This window comes from Amaranthus tricolor, chromosome 15, assembly GCF_026212465.1.
Source record: "Amaranthus tricolor cultivar Red isolate AtriRed21 chromosome 15, ASM2621246v1, whole genome shotgun sequence".
Taxonomy (NCBI): Eukaryota; Viridiplantae; Streptophyta; class Magnoliopsida; order Caryophyllales; family Amaranthaceae; genus Amaranthus; species Amaranthus tricolor.
Genome location: NC_080061.1, coordinates 14,201,656 through 14,219,912, shown reverse-complemented (window position 1 = coordinate 14,219,912; position 18,257 = coordinate 14,201,656). Strand labels below are relative to the sequence as shown.

The following is an 18,257-nucleotide window of genomic DNA, read 5'->3' as shown; positions in this document are numbered from 1 at the left end:
AATCAATTTAAAAGAATTAATAAAATTAAAAATGTGTTGCATTAACAATAATTAAACAAATTTTATTTATTTAGTATCTATATTTTATATGAAATAGACACTCATATTATTGATATAATTAATTTGGGAATACTTAATCGATATTGTAAAGAAAAAAAATTAATTAATATGTGTAGGCTAAGTTAAATTGGGTCATGAAAGTAAAAAAATTTAAAAAATACCCAAATTGGGTAAGAGTTTGAATGAGATGAAATGTAGTATATACTACTTTTCCCATCTATTTCTTCACCATTTCTACTCCTTGTTTTTCCTCACATCCATCTTCTTCTTACTCCCTTTTTCCTCCATCTTCCTTCCTCACCAAGAACCCAACTATCACAATTACCAAGCCCAAACACCAGACAGCCTTCGGCCGCCAGTCCTCTTTCCTCCATTTTTGTGAGCTTCACTTTCCTTTTGCAATTTAGGATTTTAATTTCATAGAATCTTAGAATCATGATGTTAATTTATATTATAATTATTGAATCTTGATAAAAATTAATATGGGTAAGTATTAGAAGTGTGAATTGAACATGAATAAGTTAAGGTTTGGATTGTGATTGAGAATAAGGATTAAAGAGAGTATTCAAGATGTGTTTCAATAGTGTTAAAGTATATAGACAACTTTGTTGATGATGTTATTGAAGTTTAAATTTGGTTTTTATTGTTGTAAGTGTTGTTGGATGAATTTTTAGTAGTTGTTGGGAAATATTGATATCAAATTTGTTATGGGTAAGAGTAGTAATGGTAAATTGAACATGATTTAACTAAAATTTATTACGAGTAAGTATAGTAATGGTGAATTAAACAAGGATGAACTTGAAATTATATTAGGAATGAAAATAATAGTAGTATGTACTACTTTTGGTGTCTTTGTGGTATTTCATGGTTAAGAAAGCTTTATGAGCTATTCTCTCTTTTTATTTCCTCATAGTTTTATGTTGAAATATTATGTTAGTTTGTTAAATGTGTTGTTAAATTGATGTTGGATGGGTAAAAGTTGGATGCGCTTCTTTTGATCAAATAATGGTTTATAAGCATTACTAGTAGCACATTATGATGTTGAAATTAATTAGAGTTATGGATAATTTTTGGTTGGCTTGTTATCGTTATTGAAATTATGAGTATTATTATGATTCTAGGAATAAAGAATTTTAATTCCATATATATCCTTAATATAATAATAATATTAAAATAATGTGAATCGTATCAATATTTCAATTTGATGTATTCAAAATCTAGTTTTATTCATAAAATAATTCTCCTTATTATGTACTTTATCATTGAATTTATTTGGAAAGTTGGATGGTCTAAATATTCATTTTAAGTCACGGGCTATTCGCTATTTTATATGTGAGCTTAAGTATGCGTGGCGAGCGCTTGAATGTTCTAAAAGTGTGTTAATACTAGTGAATAGTTTAAAGGCTACTTTTCGTAGTATTTAGTAGCTCTTAATGAGATTAGTAGACTTATAAGACCTACTTTAAATTTGGTAGGTGCTCACTTCATAAGAGATTATAGAACCCTGTATTGGTGATTATTTTGACTTTTGCAGAGTGCCAACAGCTTCAGGTACGTACATGTAGTAACGAACCCTTATATGCAATTTTCTTTAAGACATTATTGTTAATTGTAATAATATGCATTGTATCGAAACTATAAGATACTAGTGAGTACACTTTATATGAAGAGCTATCGATTATGAAATCCTTGCGCCTAAATTATTTTAGAGAATGTGAGTGTTAGTAGAAGGCGAGGACCATCCCCTTATTTATTTAACAATTGGATATGTCTTAGAGTTAGAATTATTCCTTTATAGGTGAATTTCATGATTTTTTTGAGTTGCTCAGTGGGTTTTGCGATCCCAGGGCACTTATTAATAGTAGAAAGCGAGAGTTATTCCCATTTGATAAAGCTTTAGATCATGCTTAATGTTGCTCAGTGGGTTTTGCGATCCCAGGGCACTTATTAATAGTAGAAAGCGAGAGTTATTCCCATTTGATAAAGCTTTAGATCATGCTTAATTGACGTGACTCCACTGGATTAGTACCTCCAGTTGGTTTAGTTCCCTAGGTGAGATCGAGAAGATCACCGTACGAGAGGTGTGAGCATACTTGTGTCATTGGGCTCCGGATGGTCGATACTGCCCCTTGACCGAGGTGTTACAATGTGGGCATTGCAAACCTCAATATGGTGGCCTCTCCCTTGGATTGGTACCCTAGTGTGTCTTTTTCCCAAAGGTAGGATCTGAGAGGATCAACTGGAGGGGGTATGAGCTCATACTTTGCCATTGAGCGCCAGATGGTCGATACTGCTCTTGGCCTAGTCACATAAAATTGTATAGTGGATAAATCTCATGAGAGTATATTTATTCTTTAAGGGTCTCGCGAACCCCAAATATGGAGTAAAGTTGAGAAAAAAGGGATTCAAGAAGAGAATATGTTGTATTTGGATATTCCATCTATAAGTGGTATCATGTGAGTCTATAAGATAAGTTATGAAATAGAGAAAAGGAGAGGAATATAGAAATTAAATTAAGAAGCAAAGAGCTATGATAAGTACTTATTATTAGTACTTTGAGTTTTGTAAAATCTCCTTTTCATTGTGTTATATCATGTGAATATCTGGTTTGTTAGCTTATTATAACATATTGTTGGTTACTAACGTGTACATGTTTGTTTTCTTGACCATTGCCTTTTTTTATGATGGTCCTGCTACGATGCATTTTACATTTCTTCGTATGTTGAGCAGCAAGGAAATCATAGATGGGCCTAATAGGTATTGGAATCCTTTTTGCATTGCACATTGCGGGTGTGAACGCGTATTTTGTATCGTTGCAATGTGATGTAAGTGTGATTAGGAAGAACACACTTAGATTTAAAAGTTTCTGATTTAAAAGAATAGAAGAAATTAGATAAGAAAGAATAGTAGAAGAATATTCATAAGAGCCAAATCACAAGAACAAACTCAATGATTTGAGGTTTTAGGCTAGAGACAAGACACACTCAATCTCCCCTAAGAATTAACACTCAAGACAAACTCAAAGTGATAATTGAAATTACTATTTCTTTGGACAAACACAAGAAGAAAAGCAATGCATAAAATACAAGGTTTATATTATGAAACAAAATCTGAATTTTTTTGATTACAAAACATTCCTTTATATAGGATGAATACAAGATTCTAGAAGCTTTCAAATACATCCCCTATTTCAGTCAATACATCCCCCTTTATTAGTCAATAAATTCATGAATTAATTAGAGTTCATGTACCAAAATTCTTCTAGCAAATACAATGAACTTGCTGATTTCTAGAAACTAAATTTATCCCCCCTTATAATAATGAAAATCAGCCCCAAAAATTTATAAGTAAAAATAAAAATTAATATTCTGGACCAACATTGCATATTGATGCCACCCTTGCTCTTTTGTACCATTTATTTGTTATCTCATACTAAGCATGTGACAAATTCTGGTTTGTGAAAAAAGAATTAAACCCGAGTTTCTCAAGAATTAAAGCAACGGGCTCATGAACACTCGATCTTGGATCATTTCCTCCTTCTTTTGAAGAGTTTGTCCTCAAACTTGAATCATCCAAGTATGGTGACAAATCCCCCACATTGAAAGTAGCACTTACACCCATCAACTTAACAGGAAGTTCAATTTTATATGCACTATCATTCACCCTTTCAAGAATTTTGAATGGACCATTGGATCTTGGCATAAGTTTATTTTTTCGAAGTTTGAGAAATCTCTCCTTTCTTAAATGTAACCACACCAAATCCCCAGGGTAAAATATGAGTTGTTTTCTTTTTTTGTTGGCTCTCTCTTGGTATTTTTTAGGGAAATTATCAATGGTGCCCTTGTACTATTGAAAAATTACAATGGTACCCAACTGCATTTCAGTGGTACCCCCCAATTATATGGTAATTACAACCGTGACCTTAATGATGAATTTTCCGTTAAATGTCCGTTAAATTTGGAATTTAACCTAACCATGATTAGTTTCTTCATGTTCTTCCCTTTTTTCTTTCATGGCTGCTCTTCTTCTATGGCTGCTCTCCTCTCCTTCATTAATTTATTATGAAGTTTGAAGTTTATTAATTTCCGTCACAACATCTTCCTGTTCTTTCCTCAGGCGGTCTACCTCCTTTGAATTTTCCATAATGCTGGTTCGATTCTAATAGCAATTTTCCTACTCCTTAATCTAATTTTTCTAAAATTATTTTAATTTTGAGTTAAAAAGTGGAAGAAATTCGAAATGGGAATGAAATCAACCCTAAAAGGACATGAATCAACTTATTGACTCATTACCTTTTTCTCTATTGCTTTATTTTTTCCTTTGATGCCAAAAAAGGAAAATAATATATACTTCTCCTTTGTATTTTCATTATAATTTGTTGGTAGCAGCAAACAAATCATCACAGAAAACCCAACAAACCTTTTAATTAGATCTGGGTATATTAGGAATGATCAAGGGTTCCTGAGTGATTTATCATTTATGTTAATTTCGAAGAAATAACATTGTTTAGTTGAAAAATCCCATCTTTTTTTTAATAAAATTCAAATTTCTTTTAATTTGAAGAAATAAATCAATGATGGCATTGTGTTGCTGGAATTCAGATTTTCCAACAAATAACCGGTATTGATACCGTTGTATACTACAACCCTACTATATTTAAAGATGCCGGGATCCAAAGTAACTCCGAGCTTCTTGCTGCCACAGTTGCTGTCGGGTTTACAAAAACTTCCACGATCCTAATTGCGATATTTCTCATTGATCATCTCGGTAGAAAGCCTCTGCTTTATATAAGCACAATCGGGATGACGACATGTTTGTTAGGGCTTAGTTTGAGCTTAGCGTTCCTTGAGCATGAACCAATCGGTATCAGATTGGCTCTGCTGTTTGTTTGTGGAAATGTGACATTCTTTTCTGTGGGAATCGGTCCTATATGCTGGTTTTTGTCCTCAGAAATTTTCCCACTAAGGCTTCGAGCTCAGGCATCCGGTCTTGGGGCTGTAGGAAGTAGGGTTAGCAGTGGCCTTATCTCGATGTCCTTCCTGTTTTAAGAGCAGCCATGAAAGAGAAAAGGGAAGAAGATGAAGAAACTAACCATGGTTAGGTTAAATTCTAAATTTAACGGACATTTAACGGAAAATTCATCATTAAGGTCACGGTTGTAATTACCATATAATTTGGGGGTACCACTGAAATGCAGTTGGGTACCATTGTAATTTTTCAATAGTACAAGGGCACCATTGATAATTTCCCTATTTTTTATTCATCTCCTCGATTTTTTTCTTCACTTGCTCACATGTTTTTTTAAAAGTTTCCACCCTCTTTTTTGCATCCACCATAGAAACCAAGTAAGTGCGACGCGATAAAGCATCGGCCACAACATTACTCTTCCCATCTTTATACTTGGAACTAAAGGAAAACGATTGAAGAAACTCTACCCATTTTGCATGCCTCTTGTTTAACTTTCTTTGCCCATGTATGAACTTTAAAGCCTCATGATCTGAATGAAGAACAAATGGTTTTGGTCTTAAGTAATGGGACCAATGATCAAGAGTTCTAACTATGGTATAGAACTCACGGTCGTAAGTAAAGTAGTTCATCTTAGCTCCATTTAATTTCTCACTAAAGTAACTCACAGGTTTTTTGTCTTGAATAAGGACAGCCCCTATTCCAACCCCACTTGCATCACACTCCACCTCAAACACCTTGTTAAAATCTGGAAGCACAAGTATTGGAGTAGTACAAAACATGTTTTTCATCTTTTCAAAAGCATTTTGAGCACTTTCTCCCCACTCAAACTCTCCTTTTTTAGTTAACTCAGTGATGGGAGCCATAATAGTCGAGAAGTTTTTAATTAACCGCCTATAGAATGAAGCAAGCCCATCAAAACTCCTAACCTCATGCACATTGGTCGGAGCCAACCAAGACTTCTCTGCCTCTATCTTTTCTGGATCAACTTGTACTCCTTTTCCAGTCACAATGTATACTAAAGCCACCACACTAGGATTCAGGAATACACATTTCTCAAGCTTCCCATACAACTTCACTTCTCTTAATTTTCCAAACAACTTCCTCAAATGTATCATATGATCTTCATTGTTTTTACTATACACTAAGATATCATCCAAGTAAACAACAACAAAATCATTGATAAAAGGACGGAGAACCTCATTCATCAATCTCATAAAAGAATTAGGAGCATTGCAAAGCTCAAAAGGCATCACTAACCATTCATACAACCCTTATTTTGTTTTGAAAGTTGTTTTCCATTCATCCCCTTCCCTTATTCTCATCTGATGATAACCACTTCTTAAGTCCATTTTGGAAAAGACTAAGGCTCCACTCAACTCATCCAACATGTCTTGCAACCTAGGCATTGGAAAACGGTATTTCATGGTAATTTTATTAATGGACCGACTATCTACACACATTCTCCAAGTCCCATCTTTTTTTGGCACCAACAGAGCAGGAACGCCACAAGGACTAAGAATTTCTCTTACATAACCCCTTTCAATCAACTCATTCACCTGCCTCTCTAACTCCTTACTTTCCTCTGGGTTGCATCTATAAGCAGCTTTGTTTGGCAAAGGTGCTCCAGGAATTAAGTCAATGGCGTGCTCAATGCCTCTAATTGAGGGAGGCCTTTGGGCAAGTCATAGGGGAACACATCTTTGTACTCTTCTAATAACTCTTTTAGAGATGATGAGTTATCACAAGAAGTACTCTTGGTATCTTTGGCCCTTACAACCAAAGCATACACTCCACCATGCTCTTCTACTATTTTCTCAAACTCATTACAAGTTACAAGATAGTTGCTTTTTTTCTTTTCTTTTTTAGCAACTTTAGGGGGTAAGAGAATTAATTTAACTTTTCTACCATCTCTAGTGGTTACAAGATATTTATTACTCTTACCTTTGTGCTCCGAGTTGTGATCAAACTGCCACGGTCTTCCTAGCAACAAATGACAAGCATCCATCGATAGCACATCACACCACCTTTCATCTTCAAAGCCTCCAATAGAATAAGAGACTAGAGCTTGTTTCTTCACCTTTATGCCAGTGCTATCATTCAACCAATTCAGCTTGTAAGATTCTTCATGATCTCTAGTAGCCAACTTTAACCTATTCATAGCCTCTGATGAGATTACATCGGTATGAGCACCACTATTAACAATCACATTGCAAGTCTTCTCACCAATCTTGCATCTAGTATGAAACAAATTATTCCTTTGCCTCAAATCAGATTGTGGTTCACTAAACAACATTTTTCTCACAACCATCATGTTAAATTCGTCCTCCGGTTGTATTTCTTCATCAAATTCATCCTCTGAATTTGCCAATTCCTCAACCACAAAGTTATACCTTTGTTCTTCTTCATCCATGATAGCACACTGAGTAGCGGTCAAAATAGCTTTGCTAGGGCATTCACTAGCAACGTGTCCTCTTCTATGACACATAAAACATTTCTTCCTTGTAGCAAATTCACTAGGAGTAACCACAGCCTTTTCTTTCTTTGCCTCATATATCGGACCAGAAGGGGTTGCTTTACTTGGAAAGGTACTCTCTTTTGAGTATGGTGGAGTATATTTTGAAGTGTTTTTATAAGGCACTCTCGGTCTTTCTTTTTCCTTTTCTTCCTTGGCTTGATTTTCAAATTTCAAGCCAATTTGTACACATCACTAAAAGAAGTGTAGTGAGTGACTTCAACTTTTCTACTGATTGTCTTTGACAATCCCTTCACAAATCGAGCAATTTTAAAATCTTCCTTCTCTTGCAAATCACATATTAGCAAAGCTTTTCAAATTCTTTTGGATAATCTTCCACACTCATACCATCATCTTGTGAAAGATGTGTTAATTTCAAATACAGCTCTTGCTCATATTCTTTGTTCACCTACTTATCTTTCATCTTTTTTTTTTTTTTAATTTTTCCCATGAATTGACTTTTTCTTTTTCGGCTCTTCTCCTATTTGCCATAAAACTGTCATACCATAAGGCAGCAAGTTTTGTAAATTTAAACACAACAAGCTTAAATTTTTTCCTATCATCATACCCCTTGTATTCAAACACAGTTTCAATTTGTCTTAGCCAATCAAGGAATGATTCGCTATCATGACCTCCATCAAACTCCGGGAAATCGATTTTCAATCCTCTATCTTCATCAAATGCACGAGAATTTCTTACACCACTACCATCTCCTTCCTTGATCTCATTGATTTTATTTGATGTTTTCAACAACTCACCCATAGCATTCATTTGAGTATTTTGTCGTTCTTTTTCCACGTCTATTTCCTCATTTTTTCTCTCCAATCTCTCCAATTTTTTTGTTATGATACGTAACATATCAACAAGATCTCCATTTGCGCCCTTTTTTTTGTTTTTTTTAAAACACCCTTTCGATCCACCAAAAGCTCTGATACCAAATGATGTAAGTGTGATTAGGAAGAACACACTTAGATTTAAAAGTTTCTGATTTAAAAGAATAGAAGAGAGTAGATAAGAAAGAATAGTAGAAGAATATTGATAAGAGCCAAATCAAAAGAACAAACTCAATGATTTGGGGTTTTAGGCTAGAGACAAGACACACTCAATCTCCCCTAAGAATTAACACTCAAGACAAACTCAAAGTAATAATTGAAATTACTATTTCTTTGGACAAACACAAGAAGAAAAGCAATGCATAAAACACAAGGTTTATATTATGAAACAAAATCTGAATTTTTTTGATTACAAAACATTCCTTTATAGGGTGAATACAAGATTCTAGAATCTTTCAAATACATCCCCTATTTCAGTCAATACATTCTCCTTTGTTGGTCAATAAATTCATGAATTAATTAGAGTTCATGTACCAAAATTCTTCTAGCAAATACAATGAACTTGCTGATTTCTAAAAACTAAATTCATCCCCCCTTATAATAATTAAAATCAGCCCCAAAAATTTATAAGTAAAAATAAAAATTAATATTCTGGACCAACATTGCATATTGATGCCACCATTGCTCTTTTGTACCATTTATTTGTTATCCCATACTAAGCATGTGACAAATTCTGGTTTGTGAAAAAAAGAATTATACCCGAGTTTCTCAACAATTAAAGCAACGGGCTCATGAACACTTGATCTTAGATCATTGCAATGACTTTGGAAATTTTGACTTATGTAAACCTAACTTGTTGGATTATTTTTTTAAGGCTTTTAAACCTTCATTTGTATATTTTATCTTCCATTATTTTGTTTCATTGGGTTGTATGTTTAAAGTTATTTTATTCCGTTTTGGACTCAAGCATATACTTTGGAACCACGATCCATGCGTAGCATGTCCATAGAGAATCCGACGATGATCATTCTGCCGTGATAGATTTTTTAAGACCAACGTGTCTTTTTCTTATTAGTGTCTTTATATTTCTGAGCAAGTTTATCTTTTATCTCCCCAATATACAAAGGAGATGTTGAATTTCCAGCTCACTTTAAAAGATTAGTTTCCTTTTAATTTCTTTTAGTTTTATTTTATTGTAACACCCGAATTTTCATTTAGTTCTCTTCACATTCAAAATATTGTAATGTGATTCGATTGTGCCCAGTTAGTGGGTTTCCACAGTACAACCCTAGAAAATTACTAATTTCTTAAAGAAAGATTGATGTTAGCAAATCAATAGGTAAATGATGAAAAAAAACATGTTTGTACTTCTATCATCATTTTGCAAATGTTCTTATTAATGAGTTGGTTCTTTATTAAATTTAGCAAATCAATTTGCCAAATCAACAATCGAGCTCTCTGAACAAATATTTTCGTCGTGTTGATAACAAAATGAAAAAACAAAAGTTATCTTAATGGCATGAACTGCTTCAAGTTCTAAATTAGTAGGTTTTCTTTAAATTAGTGGGTCTCCTTCTTTAAAGATGGTACTATTGACAACTTCAACAATTGTATTATGGTTGTGGTTGATGAAAATTGATTTTATGTACGAAAAATTGAATTGGTAGGATTGAAAGTGAGTTTGTCGAACTGAGAATAAGTGTTACGTTATTCTTACATTTTTGCATTATGGTTTAAATTTAAATAAGTTTTTCTTTTTGGAGATTAGTATTGAATTTTGACTCACATTTGTTTATAGTTAGGGCATAATAATGAGAGAAAATATTGGAGTTCTAATTTGTGAGATAATAAAAAAGAATCGATGGGATATTGGAATTAGAAAGAGAATGGGATCAATAAGAGTTCTAATCATTATTAAAGCTTTGAAGAGGGAGAAATTGAGAAGAGAAGGTGTCGGGAAGAAAATCGGTTAAAGGTCGAATTAGATCAAAAGTGATTTGGTTAAATCAAAGGTAGTTTTAAACTCCTGTAAGTTATTTTCGCGATATTAGGTAGCTAAAATTTTAGTGCATTTTTATTTATAATGACCATTGACTAAAACTAATATAAGTAATTTAAACTTCAAAGATACTTTTAATAAATGATTTTAATATTTTTAAGAATACCATGTTTAGATACGACTATATAACTTTTAAATGACTTCAACCGTAAAGGTAATTTTAATAAATGATTCTAATATATTTAAGAGTATCATGTTTAGATGAAATCATTTCATTAGTTATTTACTTACTTTGTAACAAAGATTAGTTTTATATTAATTCAAATTGCAAATATTACAATTTAAAATTTCAATTTTGGATGATTTAATTCTAAAAATTTAAAGTTTTAATTAATATTTTAAAATTCAACTTTGAAGGTTGTTTAGTTTTAAAGCTCTGGGCTCCTAACTAATTGATATAGGGGATCCAGCATAATACGTGTCAGTAACCTATTGATCGACGTAATGGGGGGCGAAACACAAACCTTTGTGCTCCCCCTAACTCTAACCCCTAACATCCACCGCCGCCACCACTAGGGGTGTGCAAAATGAGACCGGACCGGCGGTCCGGACCGGAATCGGTTGAGACCGGATATATAAAGGTAATTTTAAAGAGGAATAATATTTATGATTTTTATGTATATACTTATTTAAAGGGCTTTATATTTTTTATTTCTAACACAAAATAATTTTTTAACTCAAATCTTTTACTGTTATAATAATTAATTTGCTAAATTATTTTAAAATCTTCTATTATTTAATTAATTTTTGGTATTAAAAATTACTTTCGGTCTAAACCCAAACCGAACCCCGGGAGGATACCGGGATAGACCTGGACTGGATCGGATGGAACCAGTCCAATCCCCGGTTTTAGAATATTTAAAATTCCAGTCTTTCGATCCAACGGGTTCTGACCGGTTCGGTCCAAGTTTGGACCGGTAAGCACCCCTAGCCACGACCACCACCAGTGCCATTTTTCTTTTCTTTTTTTTTTAATTTTAGTTTTTAAAAATAGAAATTACCTTAAAATTGAAAAAAACCCAAAACTAACCTTCTAAAACAATAGGATGTCATTTAGTGCTTTAAAATTAAATAATGAGAAAATTATTTAAAACTACCTTTTCTATACCCTTCTTTGCAAAAAACTACCTTTTGTAAATTTTTTTGCAAAAAACTACCTTATTTAAAGTATTCTTTGCAAAAGACTACCTATTAACGGTTTCTTAGTGTTTGACCGTTGAAACTGACGTTGACCATCACGTGCAAGTCACGTGATGTATTAAAAAAAAAATTTTTTTTTTAAAAGTAACAATAATAATAATAATAAAAATAATAAAAATAAATAATAATAATAATAATAATAATAATAATAATAATAATAATAATAATAAAAATAAAATTTAAAAATAAAAAATAAAAAGAAAAATAAAAAAATAATATTAATATTAATAAAAGTAATAATAATATAAATAAATATAAAAATAATAATAATATTAATAATAATAATAATAAAAATAATAATAATAAATAATAATAATAATAATAATAATAATAATAATAATAATAATAATAATAATAATAATAATAATAATAATAATAATAATAATACTAATAATAATATTCTTATTATTGTTATTGTTATTATTATTATTATTATTATTATTATCATTATTATTATTATCATTATTATTTTATTTTAATTAATTTATTATTATTATTTTTTTTATTTTTATTTTATTTTTATTTTTATTATTATTTTTTTATTTTTATTATTATTTTATTTTTATTTTTATTTTTATTTTTATTTTTATTTTTATTTTTATTTTTATTTTTTTATTATGATTTTTATTATTATTATTATTATTATTATTATTATTATTATTATTATTATTATTATTATTATTATTATTATTATTATTATTATTATTATTATATTGTTGTTATTATTATTATTATTATTATTATTATTATTATTATTTTTATTTAAAATTTTTTTTTAAAAGTAACAATAATAATAATAATAATAATAATAATAAAAATAAATAATAATAATAATAATAATAATAATAATAATAATAATAATAATAATAATAAAAATAATAATAATAATAATAATAATAATAATAATAATAATAATAATAATAATAATAATAATAATAATAATAATAATAATAATAATAATAATAATAATAGTAATAGTAATATAAAAATAAAAATAAAAGAAATAAAAAAAATATAAAATTATAATAAAAATAAAAATAAAAATAATAATAATAATAATAATAATAATAATAATAATAATAATAATAATAATAATAATAACAATAATATAATAATAATAATAATAATAATAATAATAATATTAATAATAATAATAATAATAATAATAATAATACTAATCAAAATCATAATAAAAAAATAAAAATAAAAATAAAAATAAAAATAAAAATAAAAATAAAAATAAAAATAAAATAATAATAAAAATAAAAAAATAATAATAAAAATAAAAATAAAATAAAAATAAAAAAAATAATAATAAAAAATTAATTAAAATAAAATAATAATGATAATAATAATAATGATAATAATAATAATAATAATAATAATAATAACAACAACAATAATAAGAATATTATTATTATTATTATTATTATTATTATTATTATTATTATTATTATTATTTATTATTATTATTATTATTATTATTATTATTATTATTATTATTTTTATTTTTATTTATATTATTATTACTTTTATTAATATTAATATTATTTTTTTATTTTTCTTTTTATTTTTTATTTTAAAATTTTATTTTTATTATTACTATTACTATTATTATTATTATTATTATTATTATTATTATTATTATTATTATTATTATTATTATTATTATTATTATTATTATTATTATTATTATTTTTTGAGAAATAAGATTTTATTTCATCAAGAATCCAACCATATACAAGAATATGGAAACAAATGATGCAAATCCATCATGAGCATAAACTATGGCCACCTTCTAGGAAGGGTTCCAAAGCAATGCTAAATCATTTGTAGCATCATTCAAAAAGGATATTACAAGGCTTTGAGCCAATCTATATGTCTAATGTTATCATTACACAATTGGAGAATTCTATTCTTCACAATCCATTTAATATGACCAACCATCTGTGTTGTGGCTGTTGCATCTTTTTGCCTCCAGATTATATCATTCCTGAGCTTCCAGATTGTATGCACCGTGGCTGCAATAGCCACCAAAACCGTAAGCTTCTTCAATCTTGCTCCCTTTATGTTCCATGCTATTTGTAGAAGGTGTTGCAACGAGCCGGTCTGGAAATTACAGCCGAGCCACTGCATAACCTGTTTCAGAATCACAGCACTACAAGAACAATTAAAGAACAGGTGATCATGAGTTTCAATATCAGTTTTGCAAAGGACACAAGTAGCATCATCCACCAAATTGAAATTAAGAAGTCTGTCTCTCGTGAGCAGCCTTCTTCTCACAGTTAGCCAAGTGATGAACCGATGTTTAGGCACAGAGTACCTACACCAAACAGGTCTGCTCCAGGGGACGCTGATTCCAGTAGGTTGTAGCTGATTATACACACCCTTAATGCTATAATGCGTGTTGGGCTGCTGGTGAACAATGGAAATGATTTCTTCACGTAATTTACATAAACCTTTCCACACCCAACTCGCAGTGATAGGAGGCCGGTGCTCCTCCCATTGTTGCTCTTTAATATACACCGCATGGACCCATTTAACCCACAAATTATCCTTCTTTTGGCTAATGGACCAAATTTGTTTACCAATAGCTGCCTTGTTCCATAACCAAATATTCCTAATATTCAGACCCCCCTCTTTTTTTGAATGACACAGATTTTCCCAAGCAATATTTCCATGTTTAGTACTATCGCTAACTCCATGCCAGAGAAAATGTTGACACACACTATTTATTTTTGTGATGACTGTTTTAGGAAGAATAAATATCTGAGTCCAGTACGTACAGATGGATGTAAGAATAGAATTTACCAATTGTAATCTACCACTGTAAGAAAGGTTCCGAGAGCTCCATAGCTTGATCCTCTTACACATTTTGTCAATGAGAACCTCACACTCCCTGGGAGTGATCTTCTTGGTGTCCATTGGGACCCCAAGGTAAGTGAAAGGGAGCTTGCCTATCCTAAATCCAGAAAACTTACCAATCATCTCTTGTTCACGTGATGTCATGCCTGCAAGATAAATTTCTGACTTTTCCGCACTAATCTGCAAGCCTGTGGTCTCTGAGAAGAGCTTAAGACTACTGATCATCATGGCAATGGAGTCAATATCACCCCTACAAAAGAGTAGCATATCGTCTGCAAACCATAGATTATTCAGTCTGAGAGATTTGCATCTTGGGTGAAATTTAAATCCAGGGATATTGGCAGCTTGTTGAAGAATTCTAGTTCCATATTCCATACAGAGGGTGAACAAAAGAGGGGAGAGCGGGTCACCTTGTCTGAGGCCTCTTTTTGGTAGAATAAGAGGAGTCGGATTACCATTGATGAGTAAAGAGTAGGCAGGAGTGGTAATGCATGTCATCACCATCTCAATGAAGTGAGTAGGAAAGCCTAGATGGGTGAGCATGTCTTCAATAAAGCTCCACTCAACCGTATCATAAGCCTTGGTAATGTCAAGCTTCATGAGGCACCCTCGTTGTTTCTGACTCGGTCTATAAAGTTTGACCAGGTCCTGACAGAGGAGAACATTGTGAATAATATTCCTACCAGAAACGAATGCACCCTGATTCGAGCTGATCACTGAGGGAAGAACCTTGCCAAGTTGAGAGCAAATAAGCTTGGTAATGCATTTGTAGATAATAGTGCAACAAGCTATAGGTCTATAATCCTTGACTGACTTTGGAACATTCACCTTGGGAATGAGAGTAACAGCAGTTATGTTGATTTCTCTGAGCAGTTTCCTAGAACGGAAAGCGTCCTGAATTGCCCATGATATCTCATCTCCTATGATATCCCAAGAGTGTTGGAAAAAAGCACTATTATAACCATCCAGTCCGGGTGCCTTGTTTTTGTTGATCGAGAAAACAGCTTTCTTGATATCTTCCTGTGAAAAGATACAGTCAAGAAGCAAATGTTGGTTACTCTCCAGACAACGGCCCTGCTTGATAATATGATCATAAACACCACATCTGCTCTCCATTGTGGTACCTAGCAAGTGAGTATAAAAATCAATAAAGGAGTTAGTGATAAGATTAGGTGTATCAACCCATTTGCCATCCATATCATGCAAAGCTAAGATAAGGTTGTTCTTTTTTCTCCCCTTGATGTAATTGTGAAATAATCTGGTGTTTTCATCACCCTCTCTTAGCCAATGTAGCTTTGCTTTCTGCATTAGAATCATCTGATAATCACGTTTAGTGTTCTGGAAATTAACTGCTGCTATCTTCTCCTCATGTGCCAGATTGGGGTCACTTGGGTTTTGATGCAAAGCTTCTTGTGCTTGAAGTAGGGAGGTTTTAGCATCCTTAAAAGCTATGGCGAGAGAGGACTCAGTTCTTCCATCTATTGCTTTGAGCAGGGGCTTCAACTTCTTCAATTTCTGAATGACTTTAAACATTCTAGTGCCCTCACAATTAAGATGCCAGGCGTACTTGACTGTCTGTGTGTAAAGATCATGATTCACCCAATGATTATAAAATTTGAAAGGCTTATGGCCATGGTGCACTTTCACTGTGGTGATCACCATAGGGCTATGGTCAAAATCCCCTTCTGGGCAGAAGTGAACGATAGCCTCTTGGAATGTGGTCTCCCAAAGTTGATTGCTTAAGAATCTATCAATCTTCGATAAGATTCTGTTGCACCCATCCTGCTTGTTATTCCAAGTATAAAATCTCCCTATACTCTTGACATCATGAAGTCTGCATTGATGCATACAATTAGCCATCGGACGAATGTCTTTTTCTCGCACAATTGAGCCAGTTCTATCATCATAATGCATGATAGCATTGAAATCTCCACCTACACACCATGGTTTGGAGTGGGCAGCAGCTGTATCTGAAAGAAAGTTCCATAGGCAATTTCTTTTTTGGTCATTATTTTGGCCATACACAAAAGTACATAGAAATTTCATTCTAGTAGCATTAACCAAAATTTCAGTGTGAATAAATTGATCTGTCATAACTAAAACATCAATAGTGAAAACATGAGGGTTCCAAGCGACAATGATTCTACCATTATAATGATGAGCATGATTAGAAATTAAATTCCAGTCGGGACATAAGCTAAGGTAAATATTACCAAGGTTGGCTCTCTTTACCCTAGTCTCAAGAAGGCTAAATAATTGGATTTTGTGGTAGGAGATAAAGTCTTTGACCTTCCTCCTTTTTTCCAAGTCATTTAGCCCTCTTACATTCCAAATAGTGAACTTATCCATGCCCAATTGGGGGGTTATCCAATTCCCCATTAGCATGCGTAGCACTTACCTCGAATGGCATGGTATTGCCATCCTTTGTTTCTGGCTCCCCTGTATTTTCCCCTGTCAATATGTCAAATTTGTTGGTCACAGACAATTTATCCTCAGCCGCAGGACAGGTCGGTTTCTGTGGTGATGAGGCTTTTCGCTTTATAGCAGTAAATCCCTCATGCTCTTGTTGTTTGTCATTCTGTTGCTGCGTGGCCTGCTGAATCTGTTGCTGTGTTTGTATCAAAGGCTGGGTTTGTTTGACTTTTGGAACCCAACGTTTAACAGTGGCTGTTGCCCCTCTCTTACAATTTTTCCCTTCATGCCCAAACCTTTTGCACAAGGTACAAAGAACAGGCTTCCAATCATATTGCACTACCTGATTAATAGTGCATCCTTTTTCATTAATGAAGGTAATAGTGTCAGGCAAGGGGGCATCCAAGTCAGTTTCAATTAGAATGCGGGCAAACTGCAACTTGTCCTTGTTGAGTGTGGAGTTATCAGGTTTGATAAATTTTCCAACTCCACTACATATTTTAGTCAATGCTTTTACACCCCAGTATTTCAGGTCTAGACCAGGTAATTTGATCCACATGGGTATAGTTTTAACCTCATCCTTCATAACATCTATATCAGGAGACCATGGTTTCATGATCAAGGGTTTTGAATCAAAGAAAATATGATCACCATTTGCTACCTTAAGCATGTTATCTTTAGTATGAAATCTGGCTAAGTAAACCCCTTTCCCGATTCCAACCAGCTTGTCAAAATCTTGGTGTTTCCACATTCTATGAGAAAATCCTTCCATAACTTTGAGCGGGGGGTTCGCACCCAACACATAACAGATCATGGCGGACTCCCAATAGCAAATTTCATCAACTATATCATCAAAATCTATAGTGGGAGTGGTACCTGATTCTGACGTTTTGGAGTTCTGTTCTGTAGGGGGGTCTGTTCTGAAGTTCTGTTCTGTAGGGGGGTCTGTTCTGAAGTTCTGTTCTGTAGGGAGCTCTGTTCTGAAATTCTGTTCTGTAGAGCCTTCACCTGATTCCAGCCCTGCAGCTTTCAAAGTATCAATCCAGCTCTTCATCTTGGAGCTGGTTGATGATGGTGCTTCAATGGTTGCCTTGTCTGCAATTTCTGCAAGTTTCCCCATCGACTCCGTAATCGATTTTCCGTTTGATTGTGTGGCCTTCTTTGCACTCGCCTGTCCTTCCTCTCGTTCCTGAGCTTTGAGATTCAGCAGGTTCTGGGCAGTTCCATCATCATCACTATCATCCACGCACATGGATGTCTGGGAGGATAGAATGCAGTTTGCCTCTTCGACGATGGCTGCCGGTGATTGTAGCTTTCCTACCATTTTCCGAGGTCGCCCCCTTCGTCC

General features: G+C 32.6%; 3 protein-coding genes across 3 annotated transcripts; 1 reads left to right on the top strand and 2 right to left on the bottom strand.

Moving 5' to 3' along the window:
• Nucleotides 1–2,804: 2,804 nt before the first annotated feature.
• LOC130801061 (probable polyol transporter 4) lies at nt 2,805–5,108 on the top strand. Its single transcript, XM_057664820.1, has 2 exons — nt 2,805–2,885; nt 4,662–5,108. The coding sequence occupies exons 1-2, from the start codon at nt 2,805–2,807 to the stop codon at nt 5,106–5,108; spliced, it is 528 nt and encodes a 175-aa protein (XP_057520803.1).
• A 434-nt stretch (nt 5,109–5,542) lies between these two features.
• Nucleotides 5,543–6,143, bottom strand: LOC130801060 (uncharacterized mitochondrial protein AtMg00860-like). The gene is made up of 2 exons (XM_057664819.1): nt 5,694–6,143; nt 5,543–5,557 (listed from the first exon to the last, which is right to left on the bottom strand). The coding sequence occupies exons 1-2, from the start codon at nt 6,141–6,143 to the stop codon at nt 5,543–5,545; spliced, it is 465 nt and encodes a 154-aa protein (XP_057520802.1).
• A 9,948-nt stretch (nt 6,144–16,091) lies between these two features.
• LOC130800699 (uncharacterized) lies at nt 16,092–17,624 on the bottom strand. Its single transcript, XM_057664294.1, has 2 exons — nt 16,896–17,624; nt 16,092–16,467 (listed from the first exon to the last, which is right to left on the bottom strand). The coding sequence occupies exons 1-2, from the start codon at nt 17,577–17,579 to the stop codon at nt 16,432–16,434; spliced, it is 720 nt and encodes a 239-aa protein (XP_057520277.1). The 5' UTR covers nt 17,580–17,624; the 3' UTR covers nt 16,092–16,431.
• Between the last annotated feature and the right edge of the window lie 633 nt (nt 17,625–18,257).